The sequence below is a fragment of the Athalia rosae genome, chromosome 1 (genome assembly GCF_917208135.1).
Source record: "Athalia rosae chromosome 1, iyAthRosa1.1, whole genome shotgun sequence".
Taxonomy (NCBI): domain Eukaryota; kingdom Metazoa; phylum Arthropoda; class Insecta; order Hymenoptera; family Athaliidae; genus Athalia; species Athalia rosae.
In genome coordinates, this window is record NC_064026.1 from 25,525,065 (window position 1) to 25,546,002 (window position 20,938).

A 20,938-nucleotide genomic window follows, 5' to 3' on the forward strand; every position below is an offset into this window, starting at 1 on the left:
AACAAAGTTTCGATCAAATAACGGTAACATATTTTAATATTATCTTTTAGAAATACCTGAAAAAATACAAGTATTGGGTACTTATTTTGCATACTTGAAGGAGCCTAGTGAAATATCTGCTGCAGATTGACAATTTCTCTTGGATTGGGCAAAGCAAAAGAATCTTCCATGTTTTCTTCAAGTTGAGAGAAGCTCAATTCTTTGAATTATCTAATAATATTTAAATTAACGGAAAATGAAATTTGCAAATTTGCTGTGAGAAGTTTCACAGGAATAGCTCCATTAAGTATGCAGTACAGTTAATTAATGAATAACAGGTAGGATGACTCATAAAGCTAAGTTCAGACTCGCATGTCGTATACACTTATACGTTTTCAACAGTTCAATAGCCCAATACCAGAGAAAACATACTATCACAGATTGTGCCTACCTCAAAACAAACGACTCAGTTACAAAGTAAACATTTAATTAAACATTGATCTTCTGTGCTTGAGAAGCTGTACATCGAATGATCAGGGGCAAATCTGCTCGGGGCCTCCGAAATAGCAACACATGTGGTTCTAGTGGGGGAAAAAAGTATGAATGCCAAAGGTGACTTGGAGACTTTAAATCCATAACTCTGTTATGTTCCATACCTGGGGTATGCATCATGTAATGGACCCACCCAGGACTTTGCTGTACGCCCAAGTTACGCCATTCCGTTTCAGTCATGAGATGGGATTTGGGTACGTGTCGAGCTAGGTCTGCTGGTAATATGACGTGCCTAACCAACATGTAATCTTATTAACTGCTAATAGCTAAATTTCAAATTACATAGTTTTTGGAATTTCAACGGCTTAGCTGCGATAATGGTAATGGGATGTTTTCTGAAATTATGGTATTTAATTTCGCACAGTCTGCCAGAGTATGGGTAAAACTTAACTTATATCTAGAAACGATGACCAATTCGCAGAGATTGTAGAACCGGTAGAACTGAACTTCTTGAAAAGGTTATGTGGTAAATGAAGTCTTGTACTCATAAGATTTACAAACCTGTACTCGTATTTATCATCATTATATTTCTCAGAATATTGTATTTGGTCCGAAGGCATTATATTCCACCTTAAATTCAATTAAAAATAGATAAATAAACAATTAACCGTTTTCGTTTATTTTCGGGCAGAATGTAGTACAGAGAATCAAACACGTGTAGGGCCCAGGTCGTAGGCTCTGTCGTAGGCATAGACAGGATCGTAGCACAGTATAGGGAATATAGTTATACCCTATACTGTGATCGTAGGTCCATCAATTTCGTGATCGCACGCAGTCGTACTCTATCAATATAGTATCTCTAGCATACGCTGAGTGGCGCCAGTTTGCCTGCAAGAGTGGAATGGAGTGGAATACATACATACATGATGTACAACATCGGTGGCTTATCATGGTAAAGTGTTTTTGACCAATTTTTATAGAGTTTAGCCCAGACTTTCCACGTATCAAAATGCACAGACATGGGAATACCGATATTAAAAGTCGAGAGGACCCACCAGCTGAATTGGAAAGTCAATTCATCCTACGCATGCCTTTGGTAGGTTTTTGACAAATGTTTACCAATTTGTTTGTTTATGTTTCCCTGAACTCATTGTCATATTTTCAGGAACCTTCTAGAATACTGCGTGAAGCCCTACGCAGTGGACTACCATTGAAAGACCGCTTGAATGTCAAATTAGAGAATGATATGCGATATGGAGAGGTCAGGTTTGATCACTGGCTTCTCCATGCTAAGGTAAATTTAAATGGATTCTATTTCGTTTATGGTGAAGACCTGTTTCACTATTTTAAACAACACTTACAGGTTGTAGATATACCGACAGTTGTCGAGTCCTTGAAAACCATCGACAATAAAAGTTTTTATAAAACCGCTGATATCTGTCAGGTGAGGCTCATCTTTGATAACTTAAATTTGTATAGTTAAGATTTTTACATTCATAAATTTTGCAAAAGATGGTAATTTGTAAAGAAGAAGCGGATCAACCAACTACCGATGAAGAATCTCCTGTAAGACAAAAAAAAAAGGATCCAAATAAAGTTGACAAGAAATTTCTATGGCCTCACGGGATCACACCACCAGCTAAGAATGTCAGGCGTCGACGGTTCAGAAAAACTTTGAAGAAAAAGTATGTGGAGGCCCCAGAAATTGAAAAAGAAGTTAAAAGACTATTGAGAGTCGATAACGAAGCTGTAAATGTCAAGTGGGAGGTGATTTGCGAAGATGATGATCAAACTAAACCCAATAAAGTATCCTCATCTGGCACTGTCAAGACCAAACGAGAAAATATTGACGGAAGTACTTCGCAAAGTGTTGATGTTGGTTAGTATAATCTAAAAACGACACAAGTTTTAAGTTTCTAAATTCCTCGAATTCAATGCCTCATCACTTGTTTGCATTTGCTTGCTCTATTTGTCTGTTCGTTAGAAATCTGATGATTGTATTTGTACTTGTTCTATGTGCTAACAAGTTTCAATTTCAGCGGAGCATGATATCTTTGGAGAAGCTGTTAGTGACAGTGAGGATGATGAGGAGGAAGCGAATATTAATATAATGGAGTTGGATGAGAATAGTAGATTGTCTGCCGACAGCAGAGTATCGGATTCTAATTCCATGCAGGTGGGTTGGCTTTTACAAGACTTGTCAAAATAATTCGGCAGGTCTAATTCCCTATCACAAATAAAGGAATGCAACACATCACCCTGTTTTCTTGTAGGTACGATACTCTGAAAGATCCAGGCATCAAGCCTCCACTAGTAGTGGACTCGTCACGCAATTTAGTAAGGATATGTTCCATGATAACGAAGATGGTGATAAATCCATAGTTGATGTTACCAAAGTACCAAAGGAAGAGACTTTCCATTCCGAATATATGATTCCGGATGATTTTTCTCAATCTCAACCCATGGCTCTTACTAATGGTGAGAATGCTTTCAGCTGCTGAAACTTTTAGAAAAAAACTAACCAATAATGCGAAGTTTTGAGTTTGTTGAGGATCAAAATAATTTTTTACAGATTCAATCCAAGCGCGCATAGATACGCTCTATTCTGAACTAGCTGATTTGAAGCAACGAAGGCACCAACAGGAATTGGAAATAGCCAATATTGAAAATTATACATTGAGACAACGTTTCCAAGACATTCTTGAAAACCTTCTTACTCAACAGGTTCAAAAAGAACAGGAGGTATGCGATCAAAGCACTCCAATTGCTTGATTACGAATGATTAGTTTACATACTGATAGTAGATTTAGTTGGGTTTTAACTTCGTATTTTGTATTTTTTCAATAACATTTTCGGCTATTATATGGTAAATGAAAATTTGAATCATGTTAATACTGTGATGAGCTAATGATCGTATTATTTTTTTACAGTTACAAGATTTACAAAGTATGCTGCAACAGTAAGAAGAATAGTCTAAGCTGTAAACTATTCTGGATGAAGTAACTAGACTACAAAACTTTGTAAATCGATAATCAACTAAATTAATTTTATTCCATGGATTTTGATGCAATAAAGATTAAATTCACTCACATTTATAAGCCTTATCAGCAATTTCTGTTTGGTTTTACTCTGGTTGGAAAACAACATTGCAGACACTAATGTAGATTATATCATCTGGAACATTATTTATTTGCAATGAGTCTTTATTATTTATCTATTACTAATGTTCAGATACAATAATTTTCCGTTCAGTTGAAACTGATAAGACTTCACGAAGATAAGTATTTCCTGCCATAAAGTTGTGCCTTCTTTTCAAACCCCGTGGACCTGATTGGCGTGTTGAGTTTGTAGAACGGATTCATGGAATACTAGAGTAACAAATGTAAAGGTAAAAATACTTCCGAAAGATTAATTATATGACTTGATATGAGTTTATATGTGTACCTACTTTTATATAAGTTTCGTACATCTCATTAAAAAAGTTTTTAATGCCGTCTTCATTTTTACTGTCATGAACCATAACAAAACGGATGTGTGTAGCTGTGACAAAAGCGCTGACAAACCACTGATTGAATTTATCGACCATTTTCAGATACATGTTAGTCGTCTTCCAAGTGTGCTCATCCACCAAATCCAGAGCTGCATGAGCAATGAATTGGCTCAGATGACGGTGATCTTCTTTCTGAGAATAATATAATATCCGATAGAACAAATAATAGTATAATAGCTTTGATATGTGTAAGTGAAAACTCTAACCTTTGCATCTTTGTTCGAATTATTAAATTCTATCTCAAACAACGGATTGTCCGCGTGACCAATTATAGCAAAGTAGTAATTTGCCGACATTATACATTCGGAGCAAAGCCAATCAACTTTTGTAGCCTACTCAGAACATGACTAGAAACTTCAAACCTGCCACTTTTGACAACAGTTGCAATCAGCTGTCGTGGTTCGGTTCAATCGTTCCTCACGTTAACGTCGAGGTCGAAATCTAATTTATTTCTACAGTGATTTCCACCCACTAATCACAACTCGCGTAAGATTATTTGGGGGGTTCGGACACTGGTTCGCATCATCGGACGTACGGAGTGAGCTTCACAGATAATCCACTGTTTATGTTTTTAATTGTGATAACCTCACGTGGTTTGATGCACCATTCTATAGATAGTGAATTACGTGATTATCTCTAAGTCAGATCTCATTTATACTCAACGCGATTAATCGTTATCTAAATTGCTAAAGAACGGTTTGAAGGGGGTCAGTATCGCCTACCACAGATACGACTTTTTGGTGACCTCTCAAGTGTATTAGAGGTCAGACGTCGAACCGCGCACTGTTCATCTTCGCCGCTTTTGACGATTATAAATTATGCTGCAAGTTGACGACAAAAAGGTCAGTTTGAAATTGAGTTGCACGTTGTTGATCGCTTCCAAACTACTTTAAGCATGCCATGTAAATAATGTTGTATGATAAGGAGCGAAGGTAGCTCGATCTTAGTCGTTCTACTCGTTCGCATATTATTTATCAGTAAATAACAACTGCATAGTATGTTCGATATTGTTAAGGTTTTCTTACTGTATTATCGCATGACGAGTAATAAACATGTCTAGGTATACTATTTTGAGTTTCATGTTTTGTGTTATATAATTTTAGAAATGATAAACATATTTGTTTTCAAATTATTTGACCGCGGCAAAATTGTATTGAATATGCTGATTCATTATGTAATTCACTTGGACTCAAGTACGAAGTTCTTCGTCTTTTTTTATTTATTTACTTTTTTTTCAAAGGGACCGCGTAATCTGATCGTTGGAACTGAAATTTTTACACTTCAGAATTGTATCACATCCCACTTGTCAGTTATCACGCCTCTTGAAAACGAGTATCTTCCGTCGCCGTGAATTTAATCAATTCAAGTTATAGAAGGGATCATCATCAAGACGTGACGATGAACTTTGCAATGTTTCAATTTATTGAATAATAGTAAAATTTTTCATAAATTTTTACATCACGCAGTGATAAAGTTTGTATTTTATATTTCGAAAGGCACATTTGTTGCAAAAAATTCGATAAGTACATAAAACGTTTAAGAATAATTACTGCTCAAAAAGAGCTGAAAAGAGCTGTAGGGCCTTAGGTCGTCGTCATGGTACGCTCCTCGGGCGCCCTGATATTCAAACTCCTGTCCAAAGCTATGACCATGCAAAGGGTAGATAAAAGGACCTCGGTGGGCAACTTGAATAAGTATGACTCCATATTCCAATTCAACCGGGTAATAACTTAACTCTTGCCTAGTGCCCGTAGACGACATCACAACACCACAATAATGACTACAAAATTCCACTGTTCTCTGTCCTATGCTGCAAAATCCAGAATGTCATTCGCATGTGACATTATGCGTCAAGGACCACTACCTCCAAGTTCTTTTTCAATTCTTATGTTTTTCTTGAGCACACCTCGATAATCATCATGTATCGAAGTAATAAGTGCTTGGCAACATTTCCAAGCACTTGTACCATTCGTACCAGAGGTTTCGATATAGTTACAGCAAACTATTTTTCATATTTGTAGAAGAGATCTATAGAAGGCTAGACGTTGTGGTTTCCGTTGCGGTATAAAGAGCGTTGCGACTGTGCCGTAATTCTATATCCACATAAAATGAAAGACGTGATTGGAAAAGTAGAAATGTTGGTCAGTCGCATCGTATTGCGTTGTCGATCTGTGTCGGACTTACAAAAATTGGAACTATTAGGAGTGTGACAATTTTGATTAGCGGAGTGGCGACTTGGCGGTATGATGAAACATTTTTTGCGTTGTCCATACGATTTTCACATTAGTTGTTAAACTCACAAAACCATGTTTCTTTTCATTTATCATTGTTTCCATAAGTCGTTGTTATCGTCTTTACAGACACTTCTGTCGGTATAAAAATAATTGGATGCACTTGTTATGGTTTTTTTTCTACCATTTTTTTCAAGTGTCGTACGATCTTGTAAATTTGAAGAACAAATTTTTTACTAATAAATTTGTAAAGTACAAAACAGTGACATGTATATTCAAATGAATATTCATTTTCTCTTTTACGGCATTTTCAAGGTCATTCTTCGTTGGTCCGTCCAAACTTACACATATTTTCATCAATTTTATGAACGAAGAAAACGTATCAAAGTCCATGCCGTACTTCGATTATCGTAACTGATTGTGAGTAATAAATATATATCGGAACTAGAATGTATACATTATGTAAATTTTTCCACTATGGTGCAGTGGTTTCAAATGAGCTTGGACAATACATGCGTGATGTGTGCATTAGCAATTGACATTGAGTATCTTAAGTTGCGTTATAGAGGAACAATTAATTGCAATCTACATGAAATGGAAATATATTGCCTGTCTAGAAAAACGGGCAAGTGCGATTTTTACAGTATGTATGAACAATTATCGGAATGACGACAGCAAAAATATTTCGGTCAGACATTATGCAAGTTTTCACGCACGCAGATATTAAATGCAGATACGATTTAATCGATAAACATGATGAAGTAATCCTAGAATGAAAAAGCTAAGTAAATGAGAAATATTTTATTAAGACCTTGGTATCTGGTATCAAATTGCACTTGTAATGAACTTTACGGTTCACTATCGTTTGACCACTTTAATTGTCGTCACTCATTACGAGCGGGTGACAGAGAAACTGCCGCAAAAATATGTTCAGTATTTTTGCATCATCATACGATTGCTTGACGATGATATGTTTTTTGTAATAATCATTTCGAGATAATATTTTCATTGTAAAATGTATTATCGATAATACAGATGAACGATCAAGCTATAAATGTACAGCTTGAAAATGATAAGATAAAAGATAAGGCGTTTGGAGAACTGAAGGATGAAATAATAGATACTCGTTATATTTAATACACAGTACTCCGTGTTTAACGCGACAGATTCACTCCGTCAGTCTCAGAGACGTTCAGTTGGTCAGCTCGTTCTCTTGTTCACGGTTGTGCGTCAGAATATGGAGTACTTACTCAGAGTGAGTAGAGTAACAATAAACTATTGGACTTACATCATTGTATATTCATGTTATCTTCAATCCTGAATCAACGTCGAGTGCTTGCATGAAAGAGTACGTTCGGGTACCGAATGAACGCCAATGCGGGTTAATAAGTTTGAACGGTACAAAATTTCCCGCGAAAATTCGAACTTTCGACCAGTGTTATCGATTATCTGATGAACAGTTTGAAAAGGCCCGCAGCAAACGCTTCTGATCTCGCTCTACACCTGTTTTATTTTTCAGAAATTGTGAAAACTGAGGATTCTGAAAAGTAGAATAAAGTGGAATCCAGAATTTAAGTTCAAAAGCTACAGCCCTGGGATTATTTTGTCTCGAAATCACATCTTGTTCTCAATCAGAATCTTCTTCAAATTAATTGATGAAAAATCATACGAATTAATAAAGTTTCGCGTAGTCAACGAGTTCCATCCGATTGAGTCAATTTCCCATAATCTATCATACGTAATTGATGGTCATGACGATTCTTAGCGATAAAATCCATCACAAATAATTTGGCACCCACGACCTTCATTGCCAATAAGACGCCCCAGAAGTCATCCTCGCAGTCAATTTACACCACCGCAGTCTTGCTTCTTGAATTAAGTTATGTTGAGTGTGACGTAATTAGAAACATATGCTATATAGATTGTTTGGTGTTCTTTATTGACCTATTTATCAATTTATTTCTTTTTCAAAAAAATTGATTCTAGATGATAAAAGTGAGGAATAATTTAATTATCCGTAAAAACATAAGTCCGTACATATTTTTCCATAACTTTTATGCAACTGTTCATTCTTAGTCTTCTAATCTTTACCAAAAAAATATTCTAATTACTTTCTGATGTGATCGATAGTTTGGAAAGCATGCGATGAATCATTATAAAATCCTGAAAAAATGAAAGGAACGGTTGACGGTTGAGCATCATTTTTATGCATAATAGTTGCAAGTCATCTGGAATCCTATTCTAAGCATCCTCCTTATCTATTTAATACATTGGGTACTCTTTTCGCAATTTACAATCGGCACAAGACACTTTATCCGAGTTAACTCGATTGCTTGATGAGTATCAACAAATTGCGTTACGTTTATCAGTGGCTTCAGATCAACGATAGTAAGATTTAGGGTATTTCTCAAAAACAGAAAGAAGTTTTGACCTTTGACTTCAATATGATATTTTTCAAGTATGTAGATAGTTATTCGTTGGAGATACCGATACGTTATACTCTACTCCCAACGATAGAAGTATTTATAATGTACACAATGACGAATGAATGCATGATGCATGATTGGTTCTTTGCGTGTATTTCCTCTAAAAGTTATTTGCGCATGGGTATCGTACTACAATAACGAAAGATTTGCATTGCAAATCGATGTTGCCAGATGAAATATTTTTTTCACGCTCTGTGTATATCGTACCAAGCTAGTTTACGCGCGCTATTGAACACCGGATGGACTTGGATCCATTATATTTTATGTAATATATCAAATTTGTTTTCAACTCATCGTACATAATGGATGTATAATATTACAAATATACATATTAGCACAAATTTATACATGTTCATGTACATCGAAGTTTTATGACCTTCGTTCCAGGAAAAACAAAAATGTTTACGCCGAACAGCACATAGTTTCTATCATAATGATTTTATAAGTATACCTACATCTGTGTTTTTGTTATTGTATGCAAGATAAAAATTGGCAATTCATGTTTTAGACTTAGATATACATACATAATATACACATAAGCGGACGAACCAAAAACGAGTTTTATTCCGCAGCAAGTTTAAAAAAACCTGTTCTTTATTTTTATGCAAATATCGATTTATGTTTTCACATTTATGTTTTCGCATGTGGCCCAGAAGGCACATATATTTTTTTTCTCTTTCCTACCCTTTTTTCGTAGATATAAATCGCATGAATTAGGTATTACTAAGCACGTGATTATCAATTGTGGGAATTAATTAACAGTTTTTAATTTTTTTAATTCTATGAAAGGAGTTACAAAATTATTTGTCGCAAAGAAAAGATTGATTGTTTTCCGAATATTGGTCAATCATAATTAGGAAAGTCTGACTCGAGCAAATCGATCGGATGCTTGATCCTGTAAAAAGAATCGTAGAATCAATTTCATACTGTGCAATCAAATGTTAATTGATAACGTGTCATCATTTGAACTGTTCGGTACGATAGTGCGTTATTGGCTCGAAGTGTGCTCATAGATTTCGAGATAATTATTCCCGTTATTGAATAACACATCGCAGAGGTCCACAGAAGAGTCCAAGTCAGCTCTGACACAACTTCCTCGGTCGTTTCTCTGGTTTGAAGTTGTACCAGTTAGCGATAAACAATTGATATCAACGCCATGTTGTCTGGTGAAACTGAAATTTCTATTTATAATAACATACGCCATGGACAAATAAATAAATTCGAATTTGGGGTAAACTGCATCTTCAATATTTAATGAAACGTCATCGGCAACTGTCAGACTCCTAAATTTTCATATAGATGTATAGACTTTTATGTGCCGACTTTCATGTGTCATGCCATTAAGATTTAGACACTTTTACGTGCCTCCAATTTGTTGTTCCATAATTTGTTATTAATCTTGAATTGTTCATATGATTTCTAGTCTCGGGGCCACCAACGGTCACCATCGGACACACGAGATTTCAAGGAGAGGACCAAGAGGGACGCTCTGATACAACTTCAGCATGAAGTGGATCGATTACAAGTAACGGCTCCTCCAAACGAACAAGATAGATTGGGTCGTGAATTTTCTGGTTTCACTCGACTTTTCGATAGATTCCTTCAGGAGGAAGGACCCTCACTAGAATGGAATAGCATACAGAAGTTACCTGAGGATGCTGTAAGCCGTGCTTCATAATAAATTGAAAATATTAAAGGGTTAATTTTTTAAATTACTGGATATCTTTATTCCCAAGGTCCGAGACTACACCACGCTTCCAACCCCTGAATCAGACGAAGTAATAAGAAGTATGCTGGAGAAATTGGTAGTTGTCAAACTGAATGGTGGTCTTGGAACAAGCATGGGTTGCCATGGCCCCAAATCTGTCATTGCCGTCAGAAATGATTTAACTTTCCTTGATCTCACTGTACAACAAATTGAGGTAAGTGGAAGGAAAAAGATAGAGATTAGTAAGCTCTGCTTTTGAGTATTGTAATAGACTAGCAATGAAGAATTTGTATCATTTGTAATGCTTGGCCATTACGAGGTTCTGATGGGAACGGATTAGTTCTTTCTCTGAAGTATCCTGATGATGGTAGGCAATTTTTATTTTTGTCCTTAATAATCCAGTGATTTCTTTGCAGGACCTGAATAAGACTTATAATGCGAACGTCCCCCTCATATTGATGAATTCTTTCAACACAGACGACGATACGCAAAAAATAATTAGGAAATACAAGGGATTACATATAGATATTCACACCTTTAATCAAAGCTGTTATCCACGTATAAATCGAGACTCTCTTTTACCAACCGCCAAACACTGCAATATTGACCAAGATATTGAAGCGTAAGTCAGCAATTGATAATACATGTGGGTATTCCATAAAATTATTATTCCATCAATGGGATTTGGTTTTTCAAGTTGGAATGAAATTTAGTTATTGATCAACCAGGAACAGCCTAGTATGTTTCGCAGACGATTTCCATTGAGATTTTAGAATTTACTACCAGAACTAAAGGAATTAAAGAATTTCACTGCGAACTTTTTATTTTTCATTCCTCATATAGATGGTATCCCCCTGGTCACGGTGACTTTTATGAAAGCTTTCAAAATTCAGGATTGCTGAAAAAATTTATCAAACAGGTAAGCCAATAGAACATTATGTTGAAAGGCATGAGATGTTCCAACACTAGATTCGATTGGTATTACATTCTATATTTTTTTCAGGGTCGTAAATATTGCTTCATCTCTAACATCGATAATCTGGGTGCGACTGTAGACCTTAGCATTTTGAATCTGCTACTTAATTCGAATAATAAAATCAGCCCGGAATTCGTTATGGAAGTCACAAACAAAACAAGAGCTGATGTTAAGGTATTTTGTGCGATAATTTATAACATTAAAATCACACAACAGCATATTGAAAATGCAGATAATCTATATGAATATTTATGGTTGCAATCTAGGGTGGTACTTTAATCCAATATGAGGACAAACTGCGTCTTCTTGAAATTGCTCAAGTACCAAGCGAACATGTCGATGATTTTAAATCTGTCAAAACATTTAAATTTTTCAACACCAATAACTTGTGGGCGAGTTTGACTGGTAAGTGAAAAAACTAATTTTACTCAATCCAAAAATTCATGTAGTTGAGGTTTCTAAACCAATTTCTTTTTCAGCAATCGAAAGGGTTCTGGACGAAAAAACGTTGAATATGGAGATCATTGTAAATAACAAAAGTTTAGCCAATGGCCTAAATGTTATTCAGCTAGAAACAGCTGTTGGTGCTGCCATGAAATCATTTGATGGTGGACTTGGTAAGTTTTGCAGATTTACAGTATAGAAAATCTGATAAATCAGCGATGTTATTGATTTCATTTTTCTTTTCTGTTATAAATAGGAATTAATGTGCCACGTAGCAGATTTTTGCCAGTGAAGAAGACTTCAGATTTGATGTTGGTAATGAGCAACCTATACAGTTTACGAAAAGGAGCTTTGCTCATGAGTCCACAGCGCATGTTTCCTACTACTCCTCTTATCAAACTTGGAGACAATCATTTTTCAAAGGTATATTTTATTTAAATTATTCATAAAACCTACAGGTATCTGAACCTCAAATATCGCAAATCATGCATATTATAGATTCTGATTGGGACGTTTACATTATTCTAGGTAAAAGAGTTCCTACGCAGATTTGCTACAATTCCTGATCTTTTGGAATTGGACCACCTGACCGTGTCTGGTGATGTTACATTTGGCAGAGGAGTTTCCCTTAAAGGCACGGTTATAATTATCGCAAATCACGGAGATCGTATTGACATACCATCTGGAACTATACTGGAAAATAAGATTGTTTCTGGCAATCTTCGTATCTTAGATCATTAAATTAGTTCAACATTTTTTTTTTGGTGTTGACCAAACCTCGCACAATGTTTATAAGCAAATAAAATTGTATGATATGTGTGGTGAATGATAGTCATTAATTAATTATTGATCAAGTTTAATACATCGTTTATTTTATCCAGTCTGTTTTTCCCCCATTTCAGCATGGACTGTTGTCAGCATGAGTTGATCAGTTTTTGCTGCATTGCCGTAAGGCATATTAAGACACGAACAATTGATAATAAATTAATATAATTTTGAGAGTTATAATCTTGAAATATATCGTTTGTTACACTCCCTCGTTAAATTAATCGTAGTGATTATCATTCGTTATGACGAACCATTGGGCAAAGCTAACCTATTTCTTGCTTGATATTCATATACCAAACTCACAAAACTTTTAGTAAATTCAAGATTAGTCCTGCGCACTGAGCGTGTAATGTATTCCAGTCACTGATCTTTATACATACAGAGCGGACAACGTGAAATTGCGCACCCAGATTTTGTGCGCAAACATGCAAGAGCATGTGCAAATAGGGTGCGCAATTTCACGTTGTCCGCTCTGTATGTATATTATTCCAGTGGTGTATCTATGATTTGTTTTCTTGATTCCTTTAGCGAGTAGCGACTGTCGTTGAGAGCGTTCGAAAATGCAACTTTTGAGTTTTAAAAGCTGGAACGCGGAAGTCTAAATGGGGATGACCCTTCTATAGCCATACATCCCTTCGGCTTGACCGTTGCCTTTTTTGTTTTCAGTTGGATATGTCAGGTCGGTGTCGGTTTTTGAAAAGATTTTCTTCTACGAAACACTGATATTGGGAGTTCGTACTTTCATTGTTAAATCGAAACAATGAGATGATAATTGTTAAGTAGCTATAAAAGTAGTTACGACATGGCATCTCGCAGGTGAGGCACGTTACAGCACTTGCATAAAAAAGAACACGTAATTATGTCAATTTCCAGTTATACTATCAATAATAATATCGCTACTTTGTATAGTCTGGATCATGCTTTCTATCTAATGTATCAATTCGCTTCAATTATACGAAATGACGTTATCAAACCCACTTTTTATCTGTCCATCTTTAACCTAAGTATAACATTACACTTACAAATGAGTACTTACGTATAGGTTAATTATTGTCCCACCAATTTCTTAACACGTATGTACTTTCCTCATAGTAATTATGGTCAAGTAGCAATTCGTGGATCCCTGTTTTGCAACACCACCATTGTAGTCAATGTTGCATCAAGATTAGTATTCATAACCTAAGGTGGTTGTGTGTTTTTCATAGAGCTTTGGTATTTCTGTTTTAATATTCCATTACTGTGCTGTACATGTATAACCACTTCTTTGACTATACTTCGTAGAAGGAAAATTATTTCTATTCTTGTATTGGAAAATTCCTGATTGTATATTGTGGAAACTTGAGCGGACTGGTCCCATGTATTTGTAACTAGTTGGAAGATATTTAATTATGAGTTTATAATCTGAATGTGAGAATAACATTTATCCATAACAATTTATTCTAATACTTGGATCGATGTATGTATACATATGTATGTATACAAACGTAACTGTGTAGGTTTTACAATCATTAAAACATCATGGTATCCACATCCAGTGTTGGCCTTGAGGATTGCCTTTTTTGTGCTGTAGAAGGAATCTAGTTCCAATGAATATAGATTATTTTTTTCATTACGAACATCACTGTGTGATGCAAGCATGCGATGATGCATCCATGTCCAAATTTGGTTAGACCTCGGTATAAGTAGAGGTTAATCGTGTAATGTATATTCGGATAAGATAGATACCTCGTTACTGTGACAATACGCTCTCTAGCAGGTTCCCTCAAGTTTTGTGAATGGCAAAGTCTCAGTGACCAGTGAATTACAATTATACGAAATCTAGAACAATAATAACTCTTACTCTTATCCGACAGATGGTTTCATCCAAACATATCAGGCTTAGAAGCGGAAAAATTGTTGATGGAACATGGATATGATTGTTCATTTCTAGCGAGACCCAGTTCTTCCAATCCTGCAAATTTCACACTATCTGTTAGGTGAGTGACAATTAAATGTCAACAAGAGTGTTCAAAGGTATATTATAGATTCCATCACATTATTTTTGTAAGTGCTTTATCATCTGTTGGTTGCTTCAAAGAGTGGTGTGATTTTTAGACGAAATGGGGAGGTGACCCATATCAAAATTCAAAACACAGGAGACTTTTATGATCTTTATGGAGGTGAAAAGTTTGCCACATTATCTGAGCTCGTTCAGTACTACATGGAAAATGGTGGACAATTACGCGAAAAAAATGGAGAAGTAATCGAGCTGCGTTATCCTTTGAACTGTGCTGATCCCACTACAGAAAGGTATTAGTGTGTTCTATACATAGTTCTTGAAATTATCATTTTACATCAATTTTTGTGCAATACAAAGTTTGAAAACCCTCATAAATTTGTCTAAAGGTGGTTTCACGGACACTTGTCCGGAAAAGAAGCAGAACGTTTAATGGTAGAACGGGGGAAGAACGGCTCATTTCTCGTACGAGAGTCACAGAGCAAACCTGGTGATTTTGTATTGTCCGTACGCACTGATGACCGTGTCACTCACGTGATGATACGATCACAGGTTATTCCTATACTTCACTATATTGACAACATCACGTATGCATTCAACTGTGATTTATTAACAAGTCGTCCAAATCATGAAGCTATTCATATTTTAAGATAGTTGGCTAGGGTCCACTTACAACTTGAAACGTATTCATATCAAAGGAAAAAAAGTAACATGGGTTTCTGCTATCTGCAGGAAATCATTTAAGAAATAACTTTTGTAATATACAGTTGCATATAAAAAAAGCAGTTTGCACCAGCACTTAAATTATTCGAATCAACTCAATCATTCACCAGCAAGCGTTTGCAAGTTTTAATTATCAAAATATTTTCCGTCATACTACAATCGAACCATAAACAACAGCTTGTAATTATTATTTCAGGACAACAAATTCGACGTAGGTGGTGGTGATAAATTTGACAGTCTGAGCGATCTCATAGAGCATTACAAACGCAATCCAATGGTTGAAACAAGTGGCACCGTTGTCCACCTACGGTAAGCATCTTATCCTTTATATTCTTTTTATATAATTGTATTTCTCAGCAGTATGCTACTGCAATATAAGAATGCTGGACGTTTATATCATTTCTAAAAGCTAATGATTCGTCACGTACAGACAACCATTCAACGCAACTCGAATAAATGCAAGCGGAATAGAAAGCAGAGTAAGACAACTCCATAAAGAAAATGGATGGTTCAACGCATCCGGGACTGGTACTCTTGGAACTAGCAATGGGGCTGGCGGCTCTGTCAAAGGGAAAGCTGGTTTTTGGGAAGAGTTTGAGTCGTTACAACAGCTTGAATGTCGCCATCTATTCTCCCGAAAGGAAGGACAGCGTCCAGAGAACCGCGCGAAAAATCGCTATAAAAATATATTACCATGTGAGTTTACTATTTATCGTTATCTATCAGAATTACTGTTTAGTAAAATTACAACATACCCCCAAAGTTGAAATTGGAAAAATTTGACCACTTGGAGTAGTTTGAAAAACTTCTGCCAAAAATAAGAAATAGTCCCACATCAACCTAATTTTGTTTTTCTCGTTCAGTCAAGTGTATTCAATTTTCATGATTGAGATCTATGATGTTTCAGTTGACCATACAAGAGTGCGCTTAAAGGATGTAGATCCTACTGTCCCAGGAGCTGACTACATCAATGCCAACTACATACGGGTATGTCTGCGGTAGTGCTTGATTTTACCTTACTATTTCAAGGATATTTTATGTTTCCGAAAATACCAGAAATTTATAGAAAATTACATTTTCTTCGTTATTTAATTTAATGCAGAATGAAGAAGGTGACAGTACAGTAGCTGTAGGCGCTGCTGGTGGTGATGTTATGGCGTTAACCAAATGTTATATTGCGACTCAAGGGTGCCTTCCAAATACCATCCAGGATTTCTGGCACATGGTATACCAAGAAAATACTCGTGTTATTGTAATGACTACAAAAGAAATGGAAAGAGGAAAGGTATACAGTGTAGATATTAAGATCATATTTAATTGAAATGCCAAATTTCATATAACTGGATAAAGATGCAATTATTGAACGAACAGTAAATGTTTCAGAATAAGTGTGCTCGTTATTGGCCAGAGGAGGGCGAACAAGCTGAGTATGGAGGAGAATGGAGAGTGCGTACCTTGGGGCACATATCAACAGCAGATTATACTCTCCGCGAGTTTCTTCTGTGGGGAGTTAAACCGCAGCATTCTGAACCTCGAAAAATCTACCATTACCACTTTCAAGTATATATTGAGTTTTATCTTATTTCAAACTTACCTATATTTCACTATTACCTTTGGATAATTACTTCGGAGTAATTAACATTTACAATTTCCGATAGGGGATGGATTTTGGCACACTTATAATTTCAGGAAAGATTATTTATTGAAGCCTTTTCAAAGATGAAGTTTCCTGAGTTGATGGTATTAAATATTGTTAGTTGAGACAAGCACTGCCAGTGATAATAATTAAATTAGTAATAATGATAGTTAATAAACAGTTATGATAATAAATAATAGAACACGATTGACAGGCGTGGCCGGATCATGGAGTCCCCTCGGACCCTGGCTGCGTTTTGAACTTTCTGCACGACGTCAATGCAAGACAAACTGCTGCTGCTGCGGCCCCTAGCTCCAATAATACTATTACCCCAGGAATTGGACCAGTTCTTGTTCATTGCAGTGCTGGTATTGGAAGAACGGGCACGTTTATCGTTATCGATATGATCCTCGATCAGATCAAACGACATGGTAATTATCCATGATATTATCTACAATAGAACTTCGTATACAATAAATTGAATCCAAGAAGACAGGTCAAGAAAGAAATGACTGATCTGAGGTGATGGGTATCTTTCTAGGCCTTGAATGTGAAATTGACATCCAACGCACAATTCAGAAAGTGAGAAGTCAACGTTCAGGAATGGTACAGACTGAAGCTCAGTATAAGTTTGTATACTTAGCAGTTCTTCATTACATTGAGACAGTCTCGCAACGCATGGTGGCACAGCAGGTAAATTTACATATGTATATCCTTGTCGTATCGACAAATCATTATGAGTCTTATGAATATAATGATCCACATTATCTATACCGATACTTTAATGATATTCCAGAAAGCCTCGCAGTTGGGTCGTGAGTATACCAATATTAGATATTCAAACGAAACGAATGTAGCAAGCACCGGGTCTGGGGATACCTCGACCCTTACACCGACACTTGCTACTCTCCCGACACCAACAAATTTTACACTATCTACCATTGTTGGTGCGCTTAGGCCAAAGTAACCCGGATTTATTGTTCGATCGCCTGTGAACGAACAATTTAACAAATGGCAGTTCTTAGGAAGCCTATTTGCTATTTTCTTTTGAGTGAAATTCGTATGCTCTACAACTCGAGCGACACGTTTAAAATCAAGATAATTGGTTAAAATCTTAAGTGTTTGCACAAAGGGCAGATTTATTCCTTTTCCACTCTGAGATTGGCAAAAACGAAGAGAGAAAAAAAAGGAACGAACATTCACTTGCTTACCGAGATTCATATACATTATTTTATTTGTCATTATTAATCGATACATCAGGTTGTTCTATGTTGGGTGAAGTAAACGTCCTCTGTCCATTTATATTTATAATATGAATAAAGATCAAATCGCAATCACGTTTATTACTATTGAAAACCTCCTTTATTTCACCTTATAAACGGAGTTCTTGTCCAGAATTTCTTCACATTTTTTATGCCTCACCCAGCTAGTTTACAATGCTATCAGAATTTAAAACAAGGGAATAATTATTTGGAATGTCAGCCGTTAAAAAGGAAGATACGTCATGGTGCATACCTAAAATTATTAGATATAAATAAAAATATTTACAAATATACAACTTACAAGTAGCATTATAATCGTATACGTATGACCGAAGATCGGAAAATCTTTTTCAATCGTTCGAATAATCATTTGAGTATATTATAATACTACGTGAAGAAACTTATAGGATGAGTTCGCGGGTGCCACCAGCACGTCAATAATTAATCATAATTGTTTTATCATCGTTCGCACGCGTGATTCTGATCGGTCATGGGTATATCTCTGTTCCAATAGTGTCTAAAATCCAATCCATGTAATATTCTACCTTTGTATACACCCCCGGTACACCATCTAACCCGCAATCTCTAGGTCCAAAACTAACAATTCCGTAAAGAATATTTCTGGGCTGTCCATTGTACATTCCGAGAGTTTGTAAGGGGCCACCGCTATCTCCTGAACACGAATCCGATCGGTTTGATCCTCCGGCGCATATTTGTTTATACCATATCTTTATGTTACGCAATTTGTAAAGACTGGCGCAGTCTTCGTAAGGAATTATTGGCAAGGTGACCTTGCGTAAAGTCTGGCTTCGGGGACCCGATTCTGTCGCACCCCAACCCGTTACAATCATCCTTGAATTCAAAACCGATATAGGGCCGATCGGTAAACAAATCGGACGTACGTTTGCAGCTTGAAAATCTGCTTCTCCATCCAACATGACTAAGGCAATATCATCCTGGTGCTTGTCTTTCGGATAATCTGGATGAACCGCGACTCCGAGTATAGAAAAGTCTTGGTAATCTTCCGCACAATTTATCTCAAAACCATCAATATCAGTATCGCAATCTTTTTCTTTTGATAGATCGTATTCTCCGAGTCGTACTCCAACGAGACGTAAGTCAGGCGGGAGTGTTGCTACACAATGACCAGCGGTCAAAATATGCTTTTTTGTAATCAGAGAACCGCCGCAGCGAAATTCCGGAAGTCCGGAACCAGCGTCATAGGCTATTAATGCCATCCACGGGAATTCAAACACTGCAGTTTTTGTACCACCGATGATCTTTGCCTCCGGTATCGGTCCACAAATTTCATGCTCTAAAAGACCGAGATTTGGATGATTTGAGACGTTCGGTGGCAGCGGAATCTGGTTCTGATCTGATGTAAGTGATTGAGGTCCACCGGAATTTTCGTTCTCACAGCAAACTTTAGGATCCATTTTTTCGAATCCACAATGTAGCTCTTTTAACGATTGAGATGTTTGATACGACAATTGATTAGATCGTTTTAAAAGCGTAAACAGCGGGCGACATTTTTTTATATTTACGCATACGCCGTCAACGCCGTTTGGAGTGACGCAATGTTCGAGGGCCGAATGATTCGGAGTTATTAGATGCGATTGCGATGATATTTGCTGTTGAGTGCCTCCAGATTCTGAATGATGTTTTTCGCCGCAGCAGACTTTGGGTATCATCTTTTCGAAACCACAAAGTGATTGTTTCAATATTTGCAAGGCGGTTCCACTAACCGAGGTTTGTTGATTTAAAATTGCGTACAGTGCTGGACATTGATCGGCGCTGACGCAAGATCCTTCGATTCCAGTTGCAGTTTTACATGGCGTTCGTTTCGAAAAACTGACCTTTGTGTTAAAAGACGATGCTGCAGACGCTGCTGGCTGCGGATGGATATCAGAATCCTCGTTTTCGGAGAGTTCAATGCTGCAGCACACTTTTGGATCAAGTCTTTCGAAACCACACTGAGATTTGCTCAAACGTCGCCACACATTTGAAGACAATTTACCACGTTTTAAAAGATCAAGTAAAAATGGGCACTGCTTTATGTTTACACATATTCCTATTGTACCTTCGTACGTCGTACAAGTTTCCGAATCCGCAAAAGCCCGACGGGCCAGAAAAAATACGGCTGCTAAAATTACGGGATGCATTATTTGCGAGCGGTGATATGAGAAAACTTATATCAAAACAGTGTCCGTGTTGATGAGGCAGTGAATTCTGTTCTACCGAAATCATTTATTTGTGTACAAGCTAGACGCGTTACCGTTGTGCTTGGGTAGCAAATGAAAATCAACCACTCTAATCCCATAATCGCCGATTCATACATACAATCTATAGTATGTAATCCAACGGTCTCATTGTTACTCGAATCACAATTGATTTCAGTCAGCGATAGGTCTTACGATTTTAATCGGACACACCTTGACCATGGAGACATGACGTTTTTTTTTTGTATTTTATTAATGGCATGAGTAGATAATGAATAAATTAGTCGGTAGAATTGTGGCATTTATTAAATAGGTGATTAATATTATCAAACTGAATGATTTATAGTGAAAACGTGAATGCGAAAAATTGTGAATCTTCAGTATGTATTTATGCACTATAATCGTTTC

General features: G+C 36.5%; 6 protein-coding genes across 12 annotated transcripts; 3 read left to right on the forward strand and 3 right to left on the reverse strand.

Moving 5' to 3' along the window:
• Positions 1-11: 11 nt before the first annotated feature.
• LOC105685242 (cyclin-dependent kinases regulatory subunit) lies at positions 12-1,232 on the reverse strand. The gene is made up of 3 exons (XM_012399185.3): positions 1,033-1,232; positions 636-763; positions 12-560 (listed from the first exon to the last, which is right to left on the reverse strand). Exons 1-3 carry the CDS (start codon positions 1,089-1,091, stop codon positions 469-471), a joined length of 279 nt encoding a protein of 92 aa, XP_012254608.1. The 5' UTR covers positions 1,092-1,232; the 3' UTR covers positions 12-468.
• A 98-nt stretch (positions 1,233-1,330) lies between these two features.
• On the forward strand, positions 1,331-3,562 carry LOC105685190 (transcription initiation factor TFIID subunit 7). Its single transcript, XM_012399074.3, has 8 exons — positions 1,331-1,567; positions 1,637-1,765; positions 1,835-1,915; positions 1,984-2,350; positions 2,511-2,647; positions 2,745-2,949; positions 3,044-3,213; positions 3,402-3,562. Exons 1-8 carry the CDS (start codon positions 1,481-1,483, stop codon positions 3,432-3,434), a joined length of 1,209 nt encoding a protein of 402 aa, XP_012254497.1. The 5' UTR covers positions 1,331-1,480; the 3' UTR covers positions 3,435-3,562.
• A 94-nt stretch (positions 3,563-3,656) lies between these two features.
• LOC105685191 (probable trafficking protein particle complex subunit 2) lies at positions 3,657-4,369 on the reverse strand. The gene is made up of 3 exons (XM_012399075.3): positions 4,228-4,369; positions 3,920-4,153; positions 3,657-3,839 (listed from the first exon to the last, which is right to left on the reverse strand). Exons 1-3 carry the CDS (start codon positions 4,315-4,317, stop codon positions 3,741-3,743), a joined length of 423 nt encoding a protein of 140 aa, XP_012254498.1. The 5' UTR covers positions 4,318-4,369; the 3' UTR covers positions 3,657-3,740.
• A 322-nt stretch (positions 4,370-4,691) lies between these two features.
• LOC105685188 (UTP--glucose-1-phosphate uridylyltransferase) lies at positions 4,692-12,726 on the forward strand. Of its 3 annotated transcripts, none has more exons than XM_012399072.3 (10): positions 4,692-4,863; positions 10,162-10,398; positions 10,475-10,660; positions 10,863-11,068; positions 11,290-11,365; positions 11,450-11,596; positions 11,689-11,827; positions 11,902-12,039; positions 12,123-12,289; positions 12,395-12,726. In XM_012399072.3, exons 1-10 carry the CDS (start codon positions 4,840-4,842, stop codon positions 12,605-12,607), a joined length of 1,533 nt encoding a protein of 510 aa, XP_012254495.2. In that variant the 5' UTR covers positions 4,692-4,839; the 3' UTR covers positions 12,608-12,726. The 3 variants fall into 3 exon arrangements, with proteins under 3 accessions (XP_012254495.2, XP_012254496.2, XP_012254494.2); XM_012399073.3 differs by lacking the exon at positions 4,692-4,863 and adding an exon at positions 7,351-7,507; XM_012399071.3 differs by lacking the exon at positions 4,692-4,863 and adding an exon at positions 9,523-9,969.
• A 572-nt stretch (positions 12,727-13,298) lies between these two features.
• Positions 13,299-18,383, forward strand: LOC105685185 (tyrosine-protein phosphatase corkscrew). Of its 5 annotated transcripts, none has more exons than XM_012399062.3 (12): positions 13,299-13,510; positions 14,548-14,670; positions 14,789-14,983; positions 15,080-15,242; positions 15,610-15,722; positions 15,844-16,109; positions 16,321-16,400; positions 16,516-16,698; positions 16,797-16,973; positions 17,264-17,480; positions 17,591-17,742; positions 17,846-18,383. In XM_012399062.3, the coding sequence occupies exons 1-12, from the start codon at positions 13,497-13,499 to the stop codon at positions 18,014-18,016; spliced, it is 1,854 nt and encodes a 617-aa protein (XP_012254485.1). In that variant the 5' UTR covers positions 13,299-13,496; the 3' UTR covers positions 18,017-18,383. The 5 variants fall into 5 exon arrangements, with proteins under 5 accessions (XP_012254485.1, XP_012254486.1, XP_012254488.1 ...); XM_012399063.3 differs by having other exon boundaries at positions 13,300-13,547; XM_012399065.3 differs by lacking the exon at positions 13,299-13,510 and adding an exon at positions 13,888-13,906.
• A 150-nt stretch (positions 18,384-18,533) lies between these two features.
• LOC105685187 (CLIP domain-containing serine protease 14D-like) lies at positions 18,534-20,744 on the reverse strand. The gene has a single exon (XM_012399070.3). The coding sequence runs from the start codon at positions 20,471-20,473 to the stop codon at positions 18,800-18,802; it is 1,674 nt and encodes a 557-aa protein (XP_012254493.2). The 5' UTR covers positions 20,474-20,744; the 3' UTR covers positions 18,534-18,799.
• Positions 20,745-20,938: the final 194 nt, after the last annotated feature.